This window comes from Cavia porcellus, unplaced genomic scaffold (genome assembly GCF_034190915.1).
Source record: "Cavia porcellus strain 051 isolate PalLab524CR breed Dunkin Hartley unplaced genomic scaffold, mCavPor4.1 scaffold_5, whole genome shotgun sequence".
NCBI classification, from domain to species: Eukaryota; Metazoa; Chordata; class Mammalia; order Rodentia; family Caviidae; genus Cavia; species Cavia porcellus.
Genome location: NW_026947488.1, coordinates 1,231,380 through 1,250,459, shown reverse-complemented (window position 1 = coordinate 1,250,459; position 19,080 = coordinate 1,231,380). Strand labels below are relative to the sequence as shown.

The following is a 19,080-nucleotide window of genomic DNA, read 5'->3' as shown; positions in this document are numbered from 1 at the left end:
CGCGAAGACGCATCGGCCACCTCGCTCCGCCCGCCGCCTGGCCCCGCCCCCGTTAACCCCTGCGCCGCTGCTCGGTGCCCATAAGGGAGGGGAGGAGAAGGAAGAGGAGGGGAGGGGAAGAAAGGGAAGGGGAGGGGAGGGGAGGGGAGGGAGGGAAGGGAGGACGGGGGAAGAGAGGAAGGCGGCCGAGGGCTGGGCCAGACTAGGTCCCTGGGCCTCGCGCACTTGCCCCTTCTGGAGCCACCTGGTGGTCCCTCCTGACATGGGCAGGACCAGGCTGGGGCATGCCAAAGCGGACTCCTGCCAGCTGGGCCCCAAGAGTGGACACCTCTGGCAGAAGAAGGTTCTAGCTCTTAGCAAGTTCTGGGTTAAAGTCCGACCGCCGGGATCCTCTACTCCTGATATTGGAGTGGATCAGGTTGGGTTTTTTTGTTGGTTGTGTTGTTTTGTTTTGTTTGTATTGGGAATCGAACTCAGCGACTTCACGCTTGCCAGGCAGGTGCTGTGTCGCTGAGCTGTGTCCCCATGGACCGGGCATTCGGCCCCAGCCCTTTTTGGGTGTGCAGAGAGGATTTGGGAAGCCTCTATGAAACAGCCTGAGTGGGGCCTGGAGGGGGCCCCTCTGGGGGAAGGAGCATTCCTGGGGGCAAGAGGAGTGAAGAAGAGGGAAACAGGAAAGAGGGTAGTCGGGGAGGTGGGCCCAGAAGTCTCGGGGGCCTAGACTTTGTTTTGCAGACCCAGAAGGAGCCCACAGCAGGACGCAGCAGGACATGAGCTGAAGCAGCACAGAAGCCCGTGGGGACCTGTGTCACCATCCCAGACAGAGGAGGGCAGACGCTGCACACAGCGGGAGGTGCTATGACCCCCTGCTTCCAGGGACAGGGGTGCTCTGGGAAGGCCCCTTAGAGCGAATGCAGGCAAGCCAGAGTCCCATTGTTTAGGCCTTTGGACTGGTGATTCAGGGGCCAGCAGCTCACCATCCCACCCCACAGCCTCCCTCTGCAGCCAGGGGTCTGCTGCCCTAGGTCACCTGATTCTGTTCAGCCACTTTTCACTGTCGTCACCTAGCACCACGTGTTCTGCTGAAAGAAAGTCCTCTACAGTAACAGGCTCTGTCCTCAACTGTAAATGCCACTAACCTCAACGCAGTCAGCCCTTGGGCTGTGTTTGCTTTCTGGGTCCCAGTGCTCATGGCCACAGAGCTTGTTTCAGGTTCGGGAGTTTGTCAAGGGGTTAATTAGGCTAAGCAGAGGGCCAGTGGGCACAGTGCTAACTTGTCCATTATCTAAAATGTTAGAGATGAGCTGTCACATTCACAGATATGTGCACCTGCCACACATGCGTGGGACACTGGGCGCACTCCTGACCCTCCCCCTCTTCCTCTATGCCCACACAAACAGCACCTGGGCTTGCTGCCTTCTGAGCCAGCCATGCCAGCCCAGGGGGCCAAGGGAGGAGGTGCTGGCCCAGGCCCAGAGGGAAGAAAGCACTACCCCAGCTCCCTGCACAGGTTGGCTGGCCATAGTGTGGGGTCACCTTCCTTTGTCCTCATTCTCATTCTGCAGAAGAACAAAGCAATCGTGATCACACACACAAACCCTGGAAGGCCCCGACTCCCTCATTCTGTTAAGGGGAAGCCCGACACTCAGTCTGTCCCCTTTCAGAAGTCAGAGTGGGGGGACCATGGGAGGGAGAGGTGATTTCAGGCCCCATTTTAGCAGGAGCACAGGCACTGAGGGTGGAGGATAAGGGTGTCTGAGGTTTCAGGACAGTGGGAGACACAAATCTACTCCTCTTGTCTTTTAGAAAAATGTAGGACCCATCTCTGGGGTTGTGGGGAGCCACCTACAGCTGCCACAGTCATGGGGGCAGCAAGCAGTGAGGCCCCTCAGTGGGAGATTGGAGGGGAGCCGGAAGCAGGCAGTGAATTTGCATCTGTGGCCCTGCTCCCCTCCTCCCAATGGTGTTTGCACTGGCAGTTTCTCTGCATCTCAGAAGGTTCCAGAAAGTGAATCCTGCATCACAGCTGAAAGTCTCTGCTTCCTGTGTTTAGGATGTCCTTCAGCAAGCTGGCTCATTAATCATTTATGTCGTTAGTGTCATGCCTTGCACACCTGTGGGTCTTGCCTTGTCAGCAGTCTGGTTCCACCATGCCCCTGCCCTGAAACTCCAGGGAAGTGGGTCATGAAAATGCCCAGTTAGGACAAATTTCATGCAAGCAACAGGAATTCCATTTCATTTAAAAATAGATGGGAAAAGCTTTCAGGCTCAAGCCATCTTTGCCAAGACTGCATCGACAGGATTCCAGTGAGAAAGAGTGGAAAAATTCAGATGCACACGACGGCGACTCCAACTGGGGAGAGCGCTCTACCTGGCTTGGGCAGCAGCCTGGCTCCAAACTGGGCGCTGTCCTTTCAGCACCCGGCAAAGTGCCTGCCCCGAAAGCTTGCTCCTTTGGGCAGGCAGATCTCCAGCCCGTCCTGTGCCCACATCCCCAGGCAGCACTAAGCAGCCAGAGAAGGTGGGTGCTGAGCTGACGAGCAGACACTGCTGCTGTACCAAAGGCCAACTCGGAGTTGCCCTGAATCCCACCTGCCCCAGAGTCCGCCGTGTGTTCCTTTCCCACCGGAAAACACACCACAATGTGACCACTTGCATCCTTGCGTGGGTCCCCCACACTTGTGCTTCCCTTGCCTGCTGCCCCCTAGAGCCTAGAACAGATAAGTGCTGCTTAGGGAGGAGGCCAAGTCAGAGCACATTTGAGAGCTCCCTCTCTGGACAACTTACTGGGCCGCATGCCTTTCGTGAGCAGGCCGGGGAGCAAGATTATCCTGCTGCTGTGGGCTGAAGGGCAACCTCAGGGGTCAGGACTCAGATTTAGGGGAAGCAAGGGGGCATGAAGCCCAACCTCCCTGGGCTGTCCGGGCGTGCCACCAGCAGCACCACAGCAGAGCACAGCACAGAATGTGTTGGCAGGAGACAGCACCTCCTGGCTCCTCCGCTCTGGGCACGTGGAGGACATTGGTGTCCAGGTATTTGGCCACCCAGAGTCCTGTGGACCACTGATCTCCCACAGCAGCACACACACACACTGAAAAGCAGTTTTCCATTTCACCTCACTCCCACCCCATCTCCTCCTGCCCAGCCACAGCACCCCAGGGAAGACGGATGAGCTCGAAGAGCCCAGAAGGGAAAGCTCCACCAGCTGTGAAACTAGACTTAATCTGGGGAAATGAAAAGAGAGAGGTTCTCAATCACTCCACCTGGGTCAGAGCTGATGTTGTTTTCAGTCTGGAATTTGGACCACAGGAAGTGCCTGCCCAGATCAAAGTTCCAGCTGCCCCCCAGGGAATTTTCCATTATTAGGAGGGGGAGGGACTGTGTTATCCAGTTAGGCGGGAGCAGGAAAGTGAGGGAAAGATTTAAGATATGAAGGCATTGATTTTTTAAACATCTTACACTAACGCTTATTGACTAAAGTCAATAGAAATTTAATTTACAGTTCTCTAAAAAGGACCAGGCCTCTCATCAAGCTCCCCCAGCCCCCAGAAAACCAGCCAGTTGCATGAGGAAATAGACTCACATTTCTTAGCTACCAAGGGCTTAACCATTGGAGTCTCTGTCTCCAAAGATAACCAGTGACAAGATCAAGAGTAAAAGTGGCCCAGAAGTGTCCAGAGAAAGTGGGATTCAGGCTGTGGTCTCCTGGTGCTTGAAGGAACTCCTGCTCGGGGAGTGTTCCATGACATGAGGAACACGGAGCCTGCAGTTCACCTGGGGTGTGACTGGGTCTCATCGATGAGTTCTCTGTGCCCACGCTCCCCTGGGGCCCTGATGCTACCCAAATACTTTCAAATTATGGATCCAACCTACACTTGTTCTAGGACCACACCCACCTCTGCCCTCCAGCTGCTGCCCAGCACACCCTCATCCCAGGGCCTTTGCAAATAGTTCCCCCTGTTCAGAACACTGTTCCTTCTCCTTGTAAGGGTGGACACAGACGCTACTCAGAGAGGCCCTGGTGGTGGATCTACGCTGAAGCAGGACCTCCCTGGCCCTACCACTCTCACTTGCAGGTCTGGTTCCTCATCACAGTCCGATGCTCTCTCAGCTGTCTTTTCCACTTCTGCAGCTCCCCTCCCTCTACACTGAGCTCAGGGAGGGGCCCAAGGAACCCCTCAGCCTCTAGCCCAGCCCAGCAAACGGGCTTGTCAAGGTTCTGCAGTGAAATGAACTGTCACTCTGACCTAGGCTAAGTCTGTCTGCAGCTTCCAGCCAGAAATGTCCTGGGTGACAGACCTGGGATTTGGATGACTCCGCCTGCTGGGGGAGACCCTGGGATGCAGCAGTGGAGCTCAGAACGACGGAGACTGGCTCCTGCGAACAGAATGGCCGGCCGCCTGCCCACACACAGGCTGTCGGCATCTGCACCCTGGCTGCTCGCCCACTGCCAGTCCAGGCTTGCTTGAGTGCCTCTCTTGGCCAGATGTCCAGCAGACTTTGAACAGAGTGTCCAGCCTGGGGCTGCAGAGCCCACAGGCTATCAGGGTTCCTGCCCCCACCTAGCCCCTTGCTCCAACAAGGTCACCAAATGCCACACTGCAGGGATGGGCGGAATGGCTGGGTTCTCTAAGCAGCAGATCAAGGACTCACTGGCAGGACAGGTGCTAGATAGAACCTTTGCTGCTACCAGTGGCTCAGGCCAGCAGCTCCACCCAGCTCCACCCAGTACTGGCAAGCTCACCTCCTGCAGCTGCAAGGCTTGGCCCCAGAACAGACTCCAGCGCACTCCCCAAGCTGTGTGACCTTCAGCAGAGCAGGCGACTGCTCACGGCCTGTGCTGTGCTCGGTGTTTGTGCCCCAGACTCATTGTTGCAGTCCCAACTCAAAGTGACGGTGCAGGAAGCAGGGGCACTGGGGCTGGGCAGGTCATGAGAGTGGACCCCATGCTGGGTCTATGCCCTGTTTGGAGAAGTGCAGGGCTTGGGCTCCCTCTCTTGGCCCCTGCCACACAAGGCCACAGAAAGGCTCTGCTAGCCTGGAGTCAGGCCCTCATCAGACTGTGGATCTAGAAGCATGTCAATCTTGGACTTCTCCAGAATTCTGAGAAATAAATTTCTCTTTTAAAGTTTTCCAGTCTAAGAATTTTCTATCATAGCTGTCCAGCTGATAAGATGAAACCCCAAGTTCTCTTCTGCTAATGGAGAGTCACAGTGCCCACTGCAGGACAAGCTGGCAAAACACCTTGGAACCAACGTTCCAAGATAGCACTAGCAAAAAAAATTAAAAAATAAAAAAAATTAAAAAAAAAAAAAAAGATAGCACTAGCTCCAAATCGGCCGCGAATGTGGTAGGAAGGTGCTCACGGGGACCCAAGCTCCTGGCTTCTCTGCAGCCCTCTTCCTCAGCTTCACATAAGCTTTTACAGAGCTTCCCGTGCGTAACAGATGAAGAGAGAGTACGTGTTCATCCCTGCAGCTCAGACAGGCCGGCTCTGTCCCAGGCACTGGCTGTGGCCCACTTCCTGCTGTCCCCTCACAGAGGTGCTGTCGGTTGAGGTCAGCAGTTCTCACCAGCCCTGGGTTCCCCTTAGGGAACACCTGGCAATGTCTGGAGGCCTTTTTTTTTTTTTTTTTATGGCCACAACTGGGTCACAGGTGCTACTGGCATCTAGTGGTAGAGGCCAGAGATGCTGCTTACTGTCCTGCATGTACAAGGTGCCCCTCTGCGAGAATTATCCAGCCTTGGTATTGGTAGCACTCAAGTTAAGAAATTTAAATTAATGATGTCCTGTATCAAAATACAGGGCCAAGGATTTGGCTCAGTAGCACAGTGCCTGCCTGGCAAGCACGTTTGATCCCCAGTACCAAAAAAAAAAAAAAAAATTAAAAAATTCAAGGGTTAAAAAATAAAATAAATTGCGAAGTTTGTGATATGTTTCAAATTCATATCTTAGCTTTAAAGAAGGATTTTCTCTCCATAGTTTCTGAGGACACCCAAGCTAAGGGATGGGAATTTCCATGGAAAAGAAAGCAAGAGATGAGCCACAGAGAAGAAAGCCAAGAGCCCTGGGAAAGGCTTTCACAGGCAGCATCTGCACGACGACCACCTCAGCAGGTGCGGGAGTGGACCTGGCATTACAGTTGCACAAGGTGCCCATTGGTCTCTATGCTGTGAGCCTCTGAACTGAGGGGGAAATGCTGCTTCCACAGCAAAACAGTACTGCTTATGCTTGACCATGAGCTTAGTTTACTTCTGTGATTTTGGACTGGTGGCCGGATCTCCTTGAACCTCAGTTTCTTTACTGGCAAAATGGGGGTAAAGGCAGTAAGTATCTCCTAGGATTGCTATGGCAGCGGATGAGCGAAGGTTTGGGAATAGCTAGAGCAGTGCCTTGCAGGAAGAGGCATTATATAAGTGTGAAGGTAAAAATAACCCAATCAACTCCAGCTGGTGCTCAGCGCGTCTCCTCCACACACTGCCATCCTCAACTTCCAGGCACAGAGCATGGGCATGGGAGACGATGGAGCCCACAGAGGAGGGAGAGGCCGCCGAAGGCAGGCTAAATGCCAGGTGGGTGCAGACTCACCCTTCCAGGGGGTAGAGCCACAGGGAAGAGCCCCTGAAACCCAAGGCCTGGCACATGTTCCGCCCCTCCCCAACCCCCAGGGTAAAAGGCTTACTAGATAGGGGATGGACAGGGGAATGTCACAATCCTGCCTGTGACCTGAGGGCCACTGGGTATCCTGTGGCCATTCCCTGTGCAGTTCAGTATTGCCCCCTTGCACCTTCCAAAGAACTCAGCCCAGCGGCTTGACTTGGTCAACTTTGGATAGCAAAAAGTGATGGACCTCCCCATGGCTCAGAAGCCCCTCAGCTCAAAGGCAGCACAAATGTAACCCAGAGTCCTCTCCACAGAGCCTTCAGGCACAAGGCTGTCTTTCTGCCCTGCACTGCAGTGTCCCCATAAGACAGCTGGTGAAGATTCTTCAGTCTTCAGGGAGACAGCTCACTAGGTATCCCACCCACCAGCCCCCCAGGCCCATTCTGTGAGCTCTGCCACCTCTCTTCATGAGACACAGACACCCTTAGCACCTGCTGCCCACCTCATCCTCAGTGCTGTGGCATGGCCTAGCCTGCCAGGTGAGCAGCACCAGCAGGAGGAGGAGAAGCAGGAGGAGCAGGAGGAGGAGCAGGGGGAACAGGACGGGGAGGAGGAGCAGGAGGAACAGGAGGAAGAGAAGCAGGAGGAGGAAGAGCAGGAAGAGGAGGATTAGGAGGATCAGAGGGAGCAGGAGAAGCAGGAGGAAGAGAAGCAGGAGGAGGAAGAGAAGGAAGAGGACGATTAGGAGGATCAGAGGGAGGAGGAGCAGGAAGAGCAGGGGGAGGAGCAGGAGGAGCAGGAGGAGCAGGAGGAAGAGCAGGAAGAGGAGCAGGAAAAGCAGCAGGAACAAAAGTAGGAGCAAGAGCAGGAGGAGGAGCAGGAGGAACAGGAGGAGGAGCAGGAAAAGCAGGAGGAGGAGCAGAAGCAGGAGGAGCAGGAGGAACAGGAGGAGGAGCAGGAAAAGCAGGAGGAGGAGCAGAAGCAGGAGGAGCAGGAGGAACAGGAGGAGCAGAGAGGAACAGGAGGAGCAGGAGGAACAGGAGGAGGAGCAGGAAGAGAAGAAGGAGGAGCACGAGGAGGAGGAGGAGCAGGAGAAACAGGAGGAGGAGCAGGAAGAACAGGAGGAGGAGGAACATGAGGAGCAGGAGGAGCAAGAGGAGGAGGAGGAGCAGAAGAAGCAGGAGGAGGAGCAGGAGGAACAAGAAGAGGAGCAGGAGAAGCAGGAGGAGGAGCAGGAGGAACAGGAGGAGGAGCAAGAGGAACAAGAAGAGGAGCAGGAGGAGCAGGAGGAGGAGCAGGAGGAGCAGGAGGAGGAGCAGGAGGAGAAGGAGGAGCAGGAGGAGGAGCAGGAGGAACAGGAGGAGGAGCAGGAGGCAGGAGGAGGAGCAGGAGGAGCAGGAGCCTCATTTCTCAGAGGCCCTGTTCTGCCTTCTCCACAGAGTGATCCTTCAGGAGTAGTAAAGGAAGCCAGCAAGCTGGCACCCCATGGCCGCTCAGAAACCACTGGGCTCCTGGTTTCTGTCTCTCAGGAGGGCTTCCCTTGCCCCAGCAGGCCCAGCCAGTCCTGTCCTTTAGCCATGCTGGCTTCTCCCTGTCCTATTGGTCACCTCTCACCTGACTCAGCCCTGACTCTAGGCAGACAGCCAGCGGCACAGGTACACATGGACACCTAGGTATACTGCAATAGGCAAGTGTGCATGCAAACGCATGCGCACTGTTCTAGCTGCCCAGGGCTCTGGTACACCCTGCAAGTTCTCCCAGGCTCCACACAGCTCCCTGCAGATATGCACAGTTCTGCACCCAAGACTCACCCCGCAAGCACGCAGGCCCACCCTGCGCACACTGACCCCGCACACCTGCACTCCCTCCCCAGGCACATGAGGCCACCCGAGGGACAGTCATTTCCAGTAGAAGCTGCATCTGTCTTGAGGCTCAACCCCTTGGAGGGAGCCCAGGAGCCATCACTCAGACACAGCATGGTCACACCAGGGCTCCAGCCCTCCAGCCACCACCAGAATCTGGGGAAGGTTGGCAGCTTCCCTCCGGCCTGAGTCACCAGGAGCACTGGGATCCTGGGCAGGAGACAGGTTGAGTTCAGCCAGCTCAGCAAGTCTCCACACTCTGCCCATGACTCCACGACCTTTTTCCACAGGTCAGATTGAAGCTGCCAACTGGTGTCTTGGTGGAGCCTGCTTTATTCATTCATCCAACATAGGGTGTCTCCAAATCCCACCCTGTGCCCTAACTTCAGGACTGTCATTGAGGTCCCCACTCCCTTGGGACTGCAGTCTACCTCCCTGGATCTGGGGTTCTCCTAAACCACATGGTAGCCCAATTGCCCTGGCCTGACACTGTAATTCCACCCATGTCAGGCCATGGGGCACTGTCCAGGCTGTGGTTAATTGCCCTTACCCTGTCCAGCTGCCCCCTGGGCTTCCCAAGCTGATTCCCAGGAGCCAGTACTGGATTTGCTTCCAATGAATGCCCCACTCCCACTTGCAGTGAAAAAAGGTCTATCCCATGTTACTGGACCTAAGGGGTATCCCATGTTGTCACCTCCATCTCAGCCATGACTCAGCCAGATCTGACAGATGGTCAGTGCCCACCATCTCCTAGTGCCCCCAAGCCACCCAGAGTTGGACAGATCCAGTAATTCCCCCAACACCCAGGACTGCACCCGTGGCCACAGGCCTGTTTTCCCCAGAGCTGTGGCAGGCCAGACACAGGGGCAGCCCTCTTAGAGATCAGTGGGAAAGTCCTGCCACTCTCAGAGGTAACTGTGCTGTCCCCTCACCCCACCTCACTGTCAATGCTGGAAGCTCAAAACAGGTTTCTGCCTCCTCTAGTCTTGCCCCACCTGGAGACACCCCCAGAGCTAGGCACAGGGACTGCAGCAAGCTCTGAGCCCTAGGCAACAGACCTAGGAACTTGAATCTGCCGGGCCTTGGCTTCATTACCCCGCTCCACAAGTGGGGCACAGGGCCAAGGCCCTCTCCATAGATCTCATCCTCCAGGTCACTTCAGCCAGGATGCTCCCACCAATTACTCATGGGAACAGGAGTGCCCTCACTGCTGGTCCTCAGGAACCTGGGACTCCTCAAGGCTGCATCCTTCCCTGCCCCCAGGAATGCATCCATCTTGTGAGGGACAGTGTGGCCCAGCACAGACCACAGGCCAGCAGGATGGGCAGGAGTGGGCGACAGGCTGACATGACTGATCAGCAGCATCTGGGTGACCAGCATTCCCAGAGACTCCAGAAGTTTGCAACAGCAACTAGGAACAGGAGAGTGAGGGGACCTCACCGTCCCTCCTGGTCTGCACATGGGCCCTTCCTTCAACTGCAGCAAGGGCTGCCTCTCACTCAGCCTGTCTCAAGCTGGCAGAGATTTCCAGTGTGACCCCAAGTCTAGCTGAGTCAAGTGTGGAAGCATAACTTCCTGGGGCCAGCAAGCTCCACAGTGTCACACTTAGTGTTACCAACAATGGTGGCCCAGGAAAGGACCAGGACAGGACAGGACCCTTTGGGAGACACCCAGTGTCTTTGGATAGCATCACCATGTGAAGTACAGGATGCCCAGCAAAGCCAGAATGACAGATAAATAATGAGTATTTGTTAGTATAAATTTGTCTCAATATTCTATACTAAAAAATTATTTAGTATTTCATCTCATGTTCACATTGGACAAGGATCCCGTATCTTTATCTGAGTTAGGGTTAAAGTTAGGGTTGGGTTCCTCGGAGGCCCTGTGACACTGGCAGCCCGAACCCTGGTGCTATGCGGGTCTGCATGTAGCCAGCACAGCCTCGGGGGGATAATTCCAAACCACACAGCTGCCTGGTGACTGGCCTTCTTTCCTTCCTGTTCAGCCTTTGCCATGCATTTGGGACGGGGTAGAGAGGCAGCAGGCCCTCTGAGGGTACCCCTGGACATCCATCTCTCTTGCTGGTAGAATGACCCATCGAGCTGCATGTTTCCTTTCTCAGCCTCTGTGGGGATGGAATATGCCTACGGGCGTCAGGAACCCAAACCCCGGAACCTGTGGGCTGCTTAATGTGCAAGCAGTAATCTTCTAGGTGTGAGGCCTACAAGGGTCTTAGGATAGGAGGTTTGCTTGTTGTCCAGGTGGGTCCCAGGTGCAGTGCTTGTGCCCTTTGTGATTCTCAGGGAAGAGGAGGCCTACTGATGGGAGGCAGGGACGCGTGATTCTGCCACAGGCAGGGAATGGCAGCAGTCACAGAAGCTGGAAGTGGCAGGAATGGCAGCAGCGTGGGCCATCCTCCAGCAGCCACGCCGCAGCCCTGTTTGTTACAACAGGCCTGAGGAAGTAAGGCGCTGGGACCTCGAGAACCCCCTGCTGCCCACCCTGCTGCAGGCCGGAAAACCTGGGGCCTTAGAGAGGCCTGTCCCTGCACTGCGAGCATGGGAGGGCATCTGCACACACACACACACACACACACGAATGCACGCACACACGCACGCAAACTCAGCCTAGGCCTGCAGCAGCAGGAACAGGCATGGGCTGCAGGCGGCTTCATCCCTGAGCAAACCCGCAGTCTCCCTGTCCTTGCTGATCAAGGTCTGGGCACGCGTTGGCCCAGAGGCTCAGGGACACACCACCACCACCACCACCATCACCACCATCACCACCACCACCACCACCCCACCCCACCCCCGTGAAGACCACTCAGCCCCAGTGACTAAACCCGCGGGTCTCCCGGTTTCTGGGGCTGGGGGCGGCTCCTGCAGTCCCAGGGCTAAAGACCTGGGAGGGCGCCCAACCTGGGTGAAGGGGTGTGTGCGCAAGCCTTGGGGGGCAGCCGCGGAGAGGAGCCTGGCTCTCGCCCATTCAGAGACGCCGGGCCGCTCGGTCCCTCCTGCTGGGTGACAGGCCTTGGCGGCCTCCCCGCGCGGCCCCGCAGCACGCACACACGGCTCTGGGGTCGCTCAGTTTATTGGTAAAACGGGCACTGAGCGGGGCGGACGCGGGCGCGGAAGCCGAGGGCGGGGGCGCTTTTCCTCTTGAAGAACTTCCACTGGACCTTGATGGCGAGCATCCAGTCGCTGACGTAGAGCCTCTTGCAAGCGGAGGTGCAGACATGCGCCTGGCGGGGGGGCGGGGCGGGGCGGCGCCCGGGCCGGGGGCGGGGCCGGGGGCGGGGCCGAGGGCGGGGCGCGGCGCCGCCGAGCAGGGCCGCGCCGCGGGCGCCCGCGCTTCACTTGCCCGCCTTCTGCGCCTTCTGCGCCGACTTGGTGACCTTGCCGGCGCCGCCGCTCTTCTTCTCCACGTTCTTGATGACGCCCACGGCCACCGTCTGCCGCATGTCGCGCACCGCGAAGCGGCCTGCGGGGAGAGGCCCGTGAGCGACGGCCCCGCCCGCTGGTCAGGATGCACTGCGCAAGCGCACGAGAGCCCGCAGCATCCTGCCGCCCGGACTCACGGCTTGTCAGCTCCAGGAGCAGCCGCGGTTGCCCGGCAACCCTGCCTACGCTGTGTTTCGATTAGCCACTGGGGGCGGGCCGGGTCATTTTCTTGGGATGTCGCTAGCCTGGCTGTGAGCCTCTGGTAAGTGGCACAAGGGACCTGAGGGACGCCATCCCAGCTCTGCCCTGCGGGGCTGTCTGCACTCAGTGACAGAGATCGAGGCTCCCCTGATAAGCGCTATGATTAAGCTCGAGAAGTCTGCAATGGTGAAGGAGCCCCCACCCGCACCCTCTGCTGCCTCTTGAGTGAGCCAGCTCTTCCAGGTGTGTGTCTCTGGGGCACCCCAGCTCACCGAGAGGCGGGTACTGCGAGAAGCTCTCCACACACATGGGCTTCCCAGGAACCATCTCGACGATGGCTGCATCACCCGACTTCAGAGACTTGGGGTTGTCCTCCAGCTTCTTGCCAGAACGCCTGTCTATCTTCTCCTTCAGCTCGGCAAACTTACAGGCAATGTGAGCCGTGTGGCAGTCAATGACCGGCGAATAGCCAGCGCTGATCTGCCCGGGGTGGTTCAGGATGATGACCTGAGGACAGAGATGCAGCAGCTGTGAGGCTGGCCAGGCTTGGCCACCAATGTGGGCACCAAGGAAGAGGCCAGCTGGGCTGGGAGGCTGCAGTCACAGGGGCCTGCTTCCCACAGCCTGCAGAGCCCAGGGCCTGGCAGCAGAGGAAGCTCGGACCACTAGGAACCAGCTCCAGACCTTGACCTGATGTCCTCACTCAGAAAGTGGCAAGCCAGGAGGTGAACAAGTGACACTGCACCACCTGAAAGTGCTGAGGCAGCACTAATGCTGTCTCCCGTGGACACACGCCATGTGGGCTGGCAGAATCAGACCTCGGTTATTGCCATTCCAAATGCATTTCCAAGAGTGTGATGAAATGTAGGGAGTACCATTACAAGGATGTCTGGTGCAGTAAGTTCATGCAAGTGCTCTTTTAGCACTTGGAGTAGGGTGGCGGACAACTCAGGCGAGGCCACGAGGCTGGGAAGGCCAGGCCAGGCCTGGGAGTCTGCTCCTCCTGAGTGTAACTCTGACACTCCTGTAACCCCAGTGTGCAGGGGAGCTCATGGGGGCTTTATCCTCAGCACCAGATGAGATGCTGACAACAACTTCCCCTGGCATGACCCTTCCACTGCTCTGGACAGGAATGGACTCTGCACGCCAGCAGAGCCACTGACCTGGGAGGTGAACTGGGCAGCCTCCTGAGGCGGATCAGACTTGCTGTCCCCACACACGTTGCCCCGGCGGATGTCCTTGACAGACACATTCTTCACGTTGAAGCCAACGTTGTCACCGGGCAGGGCCTCACTGAGGGCCTCATGGTGCATTTCCACCGACTTCACCTCCGTGGTGATGTTCACCGGAGCAAAGGTCACCACCATGCCCGGCCGAAGGATGCCCGTCTCCACGCGGCCCACGGGCACAGTGCCAATGCCTGGGCCAAAAAAGGAGCTGTGAGTGGAGGACAGGGTGACCGGGATGCAGAGCAAGACATTTAGGCGGACAGTGGAAAGAGAAAACTTTGGCATCGATCCTCCCCGGTAAGGCTGGGAGATGGGGCCATTTGGAAGGAGTGAGAGGCAGGGCAAACCTCACCCTGACAACAGCTGCGGAGGCTCCCTTGAATCAGTCTAGGAAATAAGGCAACAAAAGAGGGTTCCCAAGCACTCCACGATCAGGAAGGGGCCGTGGAGGGAGAGGATTCAATCCCGTCCCTCAGAGGGACAATGTGGACCTCCTTCTCTCCCGAGGACCTCTACTGTGTCCTCAGGCTGCAGCACCAAGCAAGGTGTGCACCAGTGCACTGGGATTGCTCCTGAAATGGGATCCGCAGCCTTGCCCACACAGGGCTGCCTGGGTCTGCTCTAGCACTGCTGGTCTATGTCACTGAAAGGCACCTGCGCCCAGCACTTCCTGCAGACCTGCGTAAGCCAGCCATGGGGCTGGGGGCTCTCAACCCTCACATGCCTGTGGAAGGGCGCTGTGATGGATGGCACTGTGGGCAGCAGCTGCTCTGTGTGCTAAGGTGAGCATGACACCTCTCACCCTGCACCCTTCTCTGGCCCGCAGCACCCAGTCATTCTCCCTCCCGAGGGTGTCATCTTGGTTTATGGTTTCTACTTCATCTCACTCCTGGAGTGGGACAGCATCTTTCATAAGACTGAAGTGTGAAATGTGACTTCATGTCACCAGAACCTGGGCAGGCACTTCCCTGGAGAGAGGGAGACCCCAGCAAATGCCCAGCAGATGGACGGATGGGTGGAGGTGGGTGGGGATGAATAGTGGACAGATGGATGGGAAGGTGGGTGGATGGCGCTGTGAATGCTCAGAGGGAAGAAGGAGAGTCCTCCAGAAGGGGTGCGGTATGGGGGAGAGAGCTGTAGACAGTTGTGGTACCCCTGAGGTAGCTCAGGAAAGAGGTGAGGATGAGGAGCGGGGCAGGTGGGGCACCCGCAGCGGGGTACCAGGTGCGGCAGCCCATCCCCACTCACCGCCAATCTTGTACACATCCTGCAAGGGCAGGCGCAGGGGCTTGTCCGTGGGGCGGGTGGGCGGCAGGATGGTATCCAGGGCCTCTAGCAGGGACACACCGCTTGCGTTCCCTTCCTTGCGCTCCACCTTCCAGCCCTTGAACCATGGCATCTGGGCAGAGGAGAAAGCACAGACTGATCACAGGAACACCCTCAGCCTCCCCACCAGGAGACCAGGTCCCTGGCCTCTCCTTCTCCTGGTGCTCAGTTTTTTGTTTTTTGTTCTGGTTTTGGTTTTGTTTTGTTTTTTGTACCGGGGATCGAACCCGACCTTGGACTTACCAGGCAGGCACTTATGCCTCTGAGCTAAATCCCCAGCCAGGTGCTGAGCTATTAAGTCGGCTTCACCTCCCCTCTTCCCGGCCAGCTCACATTCCCAACCTCACACAGACCAAAGAGAGGAATAAAGGCAAAGGGAAAGATTCCCCACCCCCTGCCTTGCCCACACTCTGCTCTGAGCCCTCAGGCAGCTGACTCTGGCTGCCTTCAGATGTCTGAGCAGGGCGAGCACCGGAGCAGTAGGGGCAGGTCTCGTGACACTGGCCCAGCTCCAGTCCCAGCAGCTCTGCAGGCCACCATGCTGTCTCCAAGCCCAGAGGCCACCACTGTCCAGGCCTCTTCAGAGGCCAGCTGCGAGCCCTCTACACACAGCCCTCTCCAGCCCACCACACACAGAAAAGCAAGCTGAGCCCCAGGGACCACGCGTTGTGTCCTCCTGCACTTCTTCACAGCTGAATCCCAGGTACCCCAGGTCAACAGATGGCAGGTCACCTGGCAGGTAAGGCAGTGGGAGTGCAGGCTGGAGGCCTCCCCTGGGAAGGACAGCCGAGAAAGACAGGGAGAGCAAGGGAGCACACTCACCTTTCCCAGCCCTGACTCTGACCACCGGGGTCTGGGGTCTGTGCAGCTAGTCCACAGTTCCCAAACTGAGCCTCCTTCAGTTTGGGTGGCTGCAGAGCTGGCTAGAGCCCAGAAGTTACCCTTTTGGGCCAGGATCTCCTCTGGCTGCATGCTAGGAACATGGTCCCAGGTTCTGCAAAATGTTTCCACTCATAGCCTGCACAAATTAGAGTTCTGGGGCTACAAGCTGCTCAAGTCTGACACCCAAAGCTGACCAGCCGAAAGCCAGTCCTGGCCACTCCAGGGATGGGCACACTTCCAGAGCCAAGCCCCACTCCAGATCCCAAGACAGGCAGCCAGGACTGCTCTCCCTGCAGTGTCCAGGGTCAGGACACTGGCCTAGGCAAGATAAAAATTAATCCCCTCCCCATGGGATCCTAGAAACCAGGCACCTGGGCCTATAGCAGCCAGGCACTGCCCTTCCAGGATGACATGGGGCTGGGAACAGGGCTTATGCTTCTGCTGGCTTAGTGGACAGCCAAACTGAAGCTGTGGAGTCCCTGGACCTGAGAACAGGCCTCCCACTAGGCCCTGACAGGTGTCTGCCTCCCCCACCCATGATTACACAACCCAGTTGGACCAAAGGAAGCTGGGGCCCCTGCACCCAGACCACCCAGCTCAGCCTGTCTGTACCTCACCTCAACCAGTGCCCTGAGCTCCTGGAGCAGAACCTACCTGCTTCCCTCCCCTCACCCCAGCCAGCACTCACGTTGGGTGAGGGCTCCAGCATGTTGTCCCCATGCCAGCCGGAGATGGGCACAAAGGGCACTGTGGCTGGGTTGTAGCCAATCTTCTTGATGTAGGCGCTGACCTCCTTGACAATCTCATCATAGCGCTTCTCACTGTAGGCCGGCTCTGTGGAGTCCATCTTGTTGACACCCACGATGAGCTGCTTCACCCCCAGGGTGTAGGCCAGCAGTGCGTGCTCCCGGGTCTGTCCATTCTTGGAGATGCCGGCTTCAAACTCACCCACACCTGCTGCCACGATCAGCACCGCACAGTCCGCCTGCCAGGCAGGTGGGGCACAGTGAGCACCGGGTCCCACCACCCGTGGGAAGGATCCTGACCAGTCCTGCTGGTTATGGAGACTAGGGGTGTCCACCTCAGTTGCAGGGTGCTGTTAGGGGTTTTGTTCACCAGGATCTACATCAAGGAAGCTCTTGTTCTGGGCACCTGCTCTGCCACAGCAGCCTATGTGACTCTGGCCAAGTCACCACACCTCTTTGGGTCTGTCTGTGTGAACGCCCGGGAAATGTCTGACTGTCCAGTCTGACTGTCTGCCCATGCCTAGCCATAACCATGCATCTGTCTATGCAGGCCATGCCACTGTATCCACAGTGTCCCAAATGATGGCCCTGACAGACAGTAGCTGAGCAGCCTCGCAGGCACTCCTGCCTGGCTGAAGTATCAGTAACTCAGTTCTTCAGGCATGTCTGGGCCAGGCAGGGCACAGGATGACCAAGCCAATGGGTCCCCTGCCCTGGCCCTGATGTCACTAGAAGGGTTCGTACCCACCCACCTGGGATGTGCCGGTGATCATGTTCTTGATGAAGTCCCGGTGGCCCGGGGCGTCAATGATGGTGATGTAGTACTTGGTGGTCTCAAACTTCCAGAGGGAGATGTCGATGGTGATGCCGCGCTCCCGCTCCGCCTTCAGCTTGTCCAGCACCCAGGCGTACTTGAAGGAGCCCTTCCCCATCTGGAGGGCAGGGCATGACTCAGATTAGGACCCAGGCTCAGCAGTCTGCTTGCCAGGGCTGCTATGGGGCTGAGGGGCAACCAGTGAGGGGTGCGGCTCCCACTCCCTTGCTCCCCTCTGAGGTCCTGATTCTGACCCATCACTCTGACACGGGTGGTACTGACACCTGACAGGTCCCAGGCTGTCTACACAATGCCCAGGGCCAGCCTCTCACCCGTTCCTAAATGGCCGCGAATGCACATGTCCACCAGCAGGTGGCATGAGGGCCTGGAAGCGACCCCACGTGATTAAGCCCCTCTCCCAGGGCAAGGGCTCCCCTTTATTAGCCACTGGGCTTTAGGCTGTCACATAAAAACTCCTGTGTTATTTTCCTTCAAGATGAAAGAAAAAAGGAGTCAAATGAGGTTACAAGGAGGGCCTGGCTTTCTAGCTGTTTCTGTACCCTATGATGGCAAGGCGATAACCCTGAGATAGCTCTGTTCCCATCTCCACCAGAGCGGGAGGCAGGTGTCTCCCAAGAGCAAGGGTGGCCACTCTCTGGAATTACCTGGGTTTGGAGTCTCGGGAGACCCCCACAGCCTGGGTCAGGACAGTGACCTCTGCCCTTTACGGAGCCTGCCCAAGCTGGAGGGGCTACCCTAGCTGGGACCTGGCCTTGGCACCCCTCAACCCTTCGGCCTCCTCCCTCTCCCACTATAAAGGCAGAGGTGCAGCTTTGATCCTAGGCACACATAGCAGCCCCCGTTCCCGCTGAAGCAGAAGTTCACCCCGGGACACCAGCTGTACCCCTAAGCCGGTGCCACAGATCCCCTCATCCACAGCCAACCGAGCTCAGGCCACCCAGGCCCTTCCAAGTGGGCTTCTCTCAGAGCCCAGGGACAGGGGGAAGGACAGAGAGCAGACCCCACTCATGGCTACTTTCCACCCATGAGTCTTGGCTACAAAGAAAGAAGGCAGCCACCAGAACCCCCATCCCAGGGCACCACCCGAGATGAGCAGCTCTCCCCAGCCTCGCTCCAGAAAATGGAGCTGGCAGGCAAGCTGTCCATCAATCAGCTATTAATAGCAGCCATGAGCCCTGGCCCAGCCCTGGGACAAGTGAGGGCAGCGTCACCTCCAGCACCAGCTGGAGGGTCAGGGGACACAGCTCCAAGGCCTTCTAGCCCTGGCCCACCATGGCAGAGTCCAGACCTTGCTGTGACCATCTTTCAGGTCCCTTCCTCCACCACAGGCAAACCTGGCAGCTCCATACCACCCCCACCAAGCACAATCTCAGAAAGAGATTGCCCTCTTCGCCCCCACTCCACCAGCACCTGTCATCAGGATCCCAAGTCATGCACTCCCCTTGTTCTGAAGGAGGTAAACTGAGCCCCACACTCAGGGCTCAGGCAAGCGGCAGCCCCAGCACCAGCCTGGGTGCCACATGGAGGCACATCTTGGGGCTCAGGGGGCTCACCTCAGCAGCCTCCTTCTCGAACTTCTCGATGGTCCTCTTGTCGATGCCCCCACATTTGTAGATGAGATGACCCGTCGTGGTGGACTTGCCTGAGTCCACGTGGCCAATGACCACGATGTTGATGTGTGTCTTCTCCTTGCCCATTCTGCCCGGGTGGGGGAGGGGCTGGCACCAGGGGGCTCTGGTTGGGGTGGGGGTGCTAAACAGGGATTCTGTGGGGTCAGTGATGGGGGAGATAGCCAATGAGAAGGCTTGGGGGAGCCCATCTGGCACAATTGGAAGCCCATCTGCTCAGCCTTTGCCTTAGGGTTCTGGGCCCAGCCCCCCACTGGGTCCCTCCCAAGCCTAGACCTGTCCTAACCAAACTAGATGCCAGTTCGGGCCGCATGATCCCCCACGCCA

General features: G+C 57.5%; 1 protein-coding gene and 1 long non-coding RNA gene across 2 annotated transcripts; one reads left to right on the top strand and one right to left on the bottom strand.

Moving 5' to 3' along the window:
* The first annotated feature begins 10 nt into the window (after window positions 1-10).
* Window positions 11-5,133, top strand: LOC134475929 (uncharacterized). Its single transcript, XR_010047248.1, has 2 exons — window positions 11-2,521; window positions 3,990-5,133. It is a non-coding gene; the product is annotated as an uncharacterized LOC134475929 (long non-coding RNA).
* A 6,407-nt stretch (window positions 5,134-11,540) lies between these two features.
* Eef1a2 (eukaryotic translation elongation factor 1 alpha 2) lies at window positions 11,541-18,862 on the bottom strand. The gene is made up of 7 exons (XM_003462800.5): window positions 18,679-18,862; window positions 17,043-17,222; window positions 16,233-16,529; window positions 14,585-14,735; window positions 13,271-13,527; window positions 12,380-12,614; window positions 11,541-11,946 (listed from the first exon to the last, which is right to left on the bottom strand). The coding sequence occupies exons 1-7, from the start codon at window positions 18,820-18,822 to the stop codon at window positions 11,819-11,821; spliced, it is 1,392 nt and encodes a 463-aa protein (XP_003462848.1). The 5' UTR covers window positions 18,823-18,862; the 3' UTR covers window positions 11,541-11,818.
* Window positions 18,863-19,080: the final 218 nt, after the last annotated feature.

Excerpts from the sequence above, each read along its gene's own strand:
- Eef1a2 (XM_003462800.5), bottom strand. The coding sequence starts at position 18,822 with ATGGGCAAGGAGAAGACACACATCAACATCGTGGTCATTGGCCACGTG. Across the intron at positions 16,530-17,042 it reads TGATCACCGGCACATCCCAG|GCGGACTGTGCGGTGCTGAT; the intron begins GTGGGTGGGTAC and ends CCTGCCTGGCAG. Across the intron at positions 11,947-12,379 it reads CTCGCAGTACCCGCCTCTCG|GCCGCTTCGCGGTGCGCGAC; the intron begins GTGAGCTGGGGT and ends CTCTCCCCGCAG.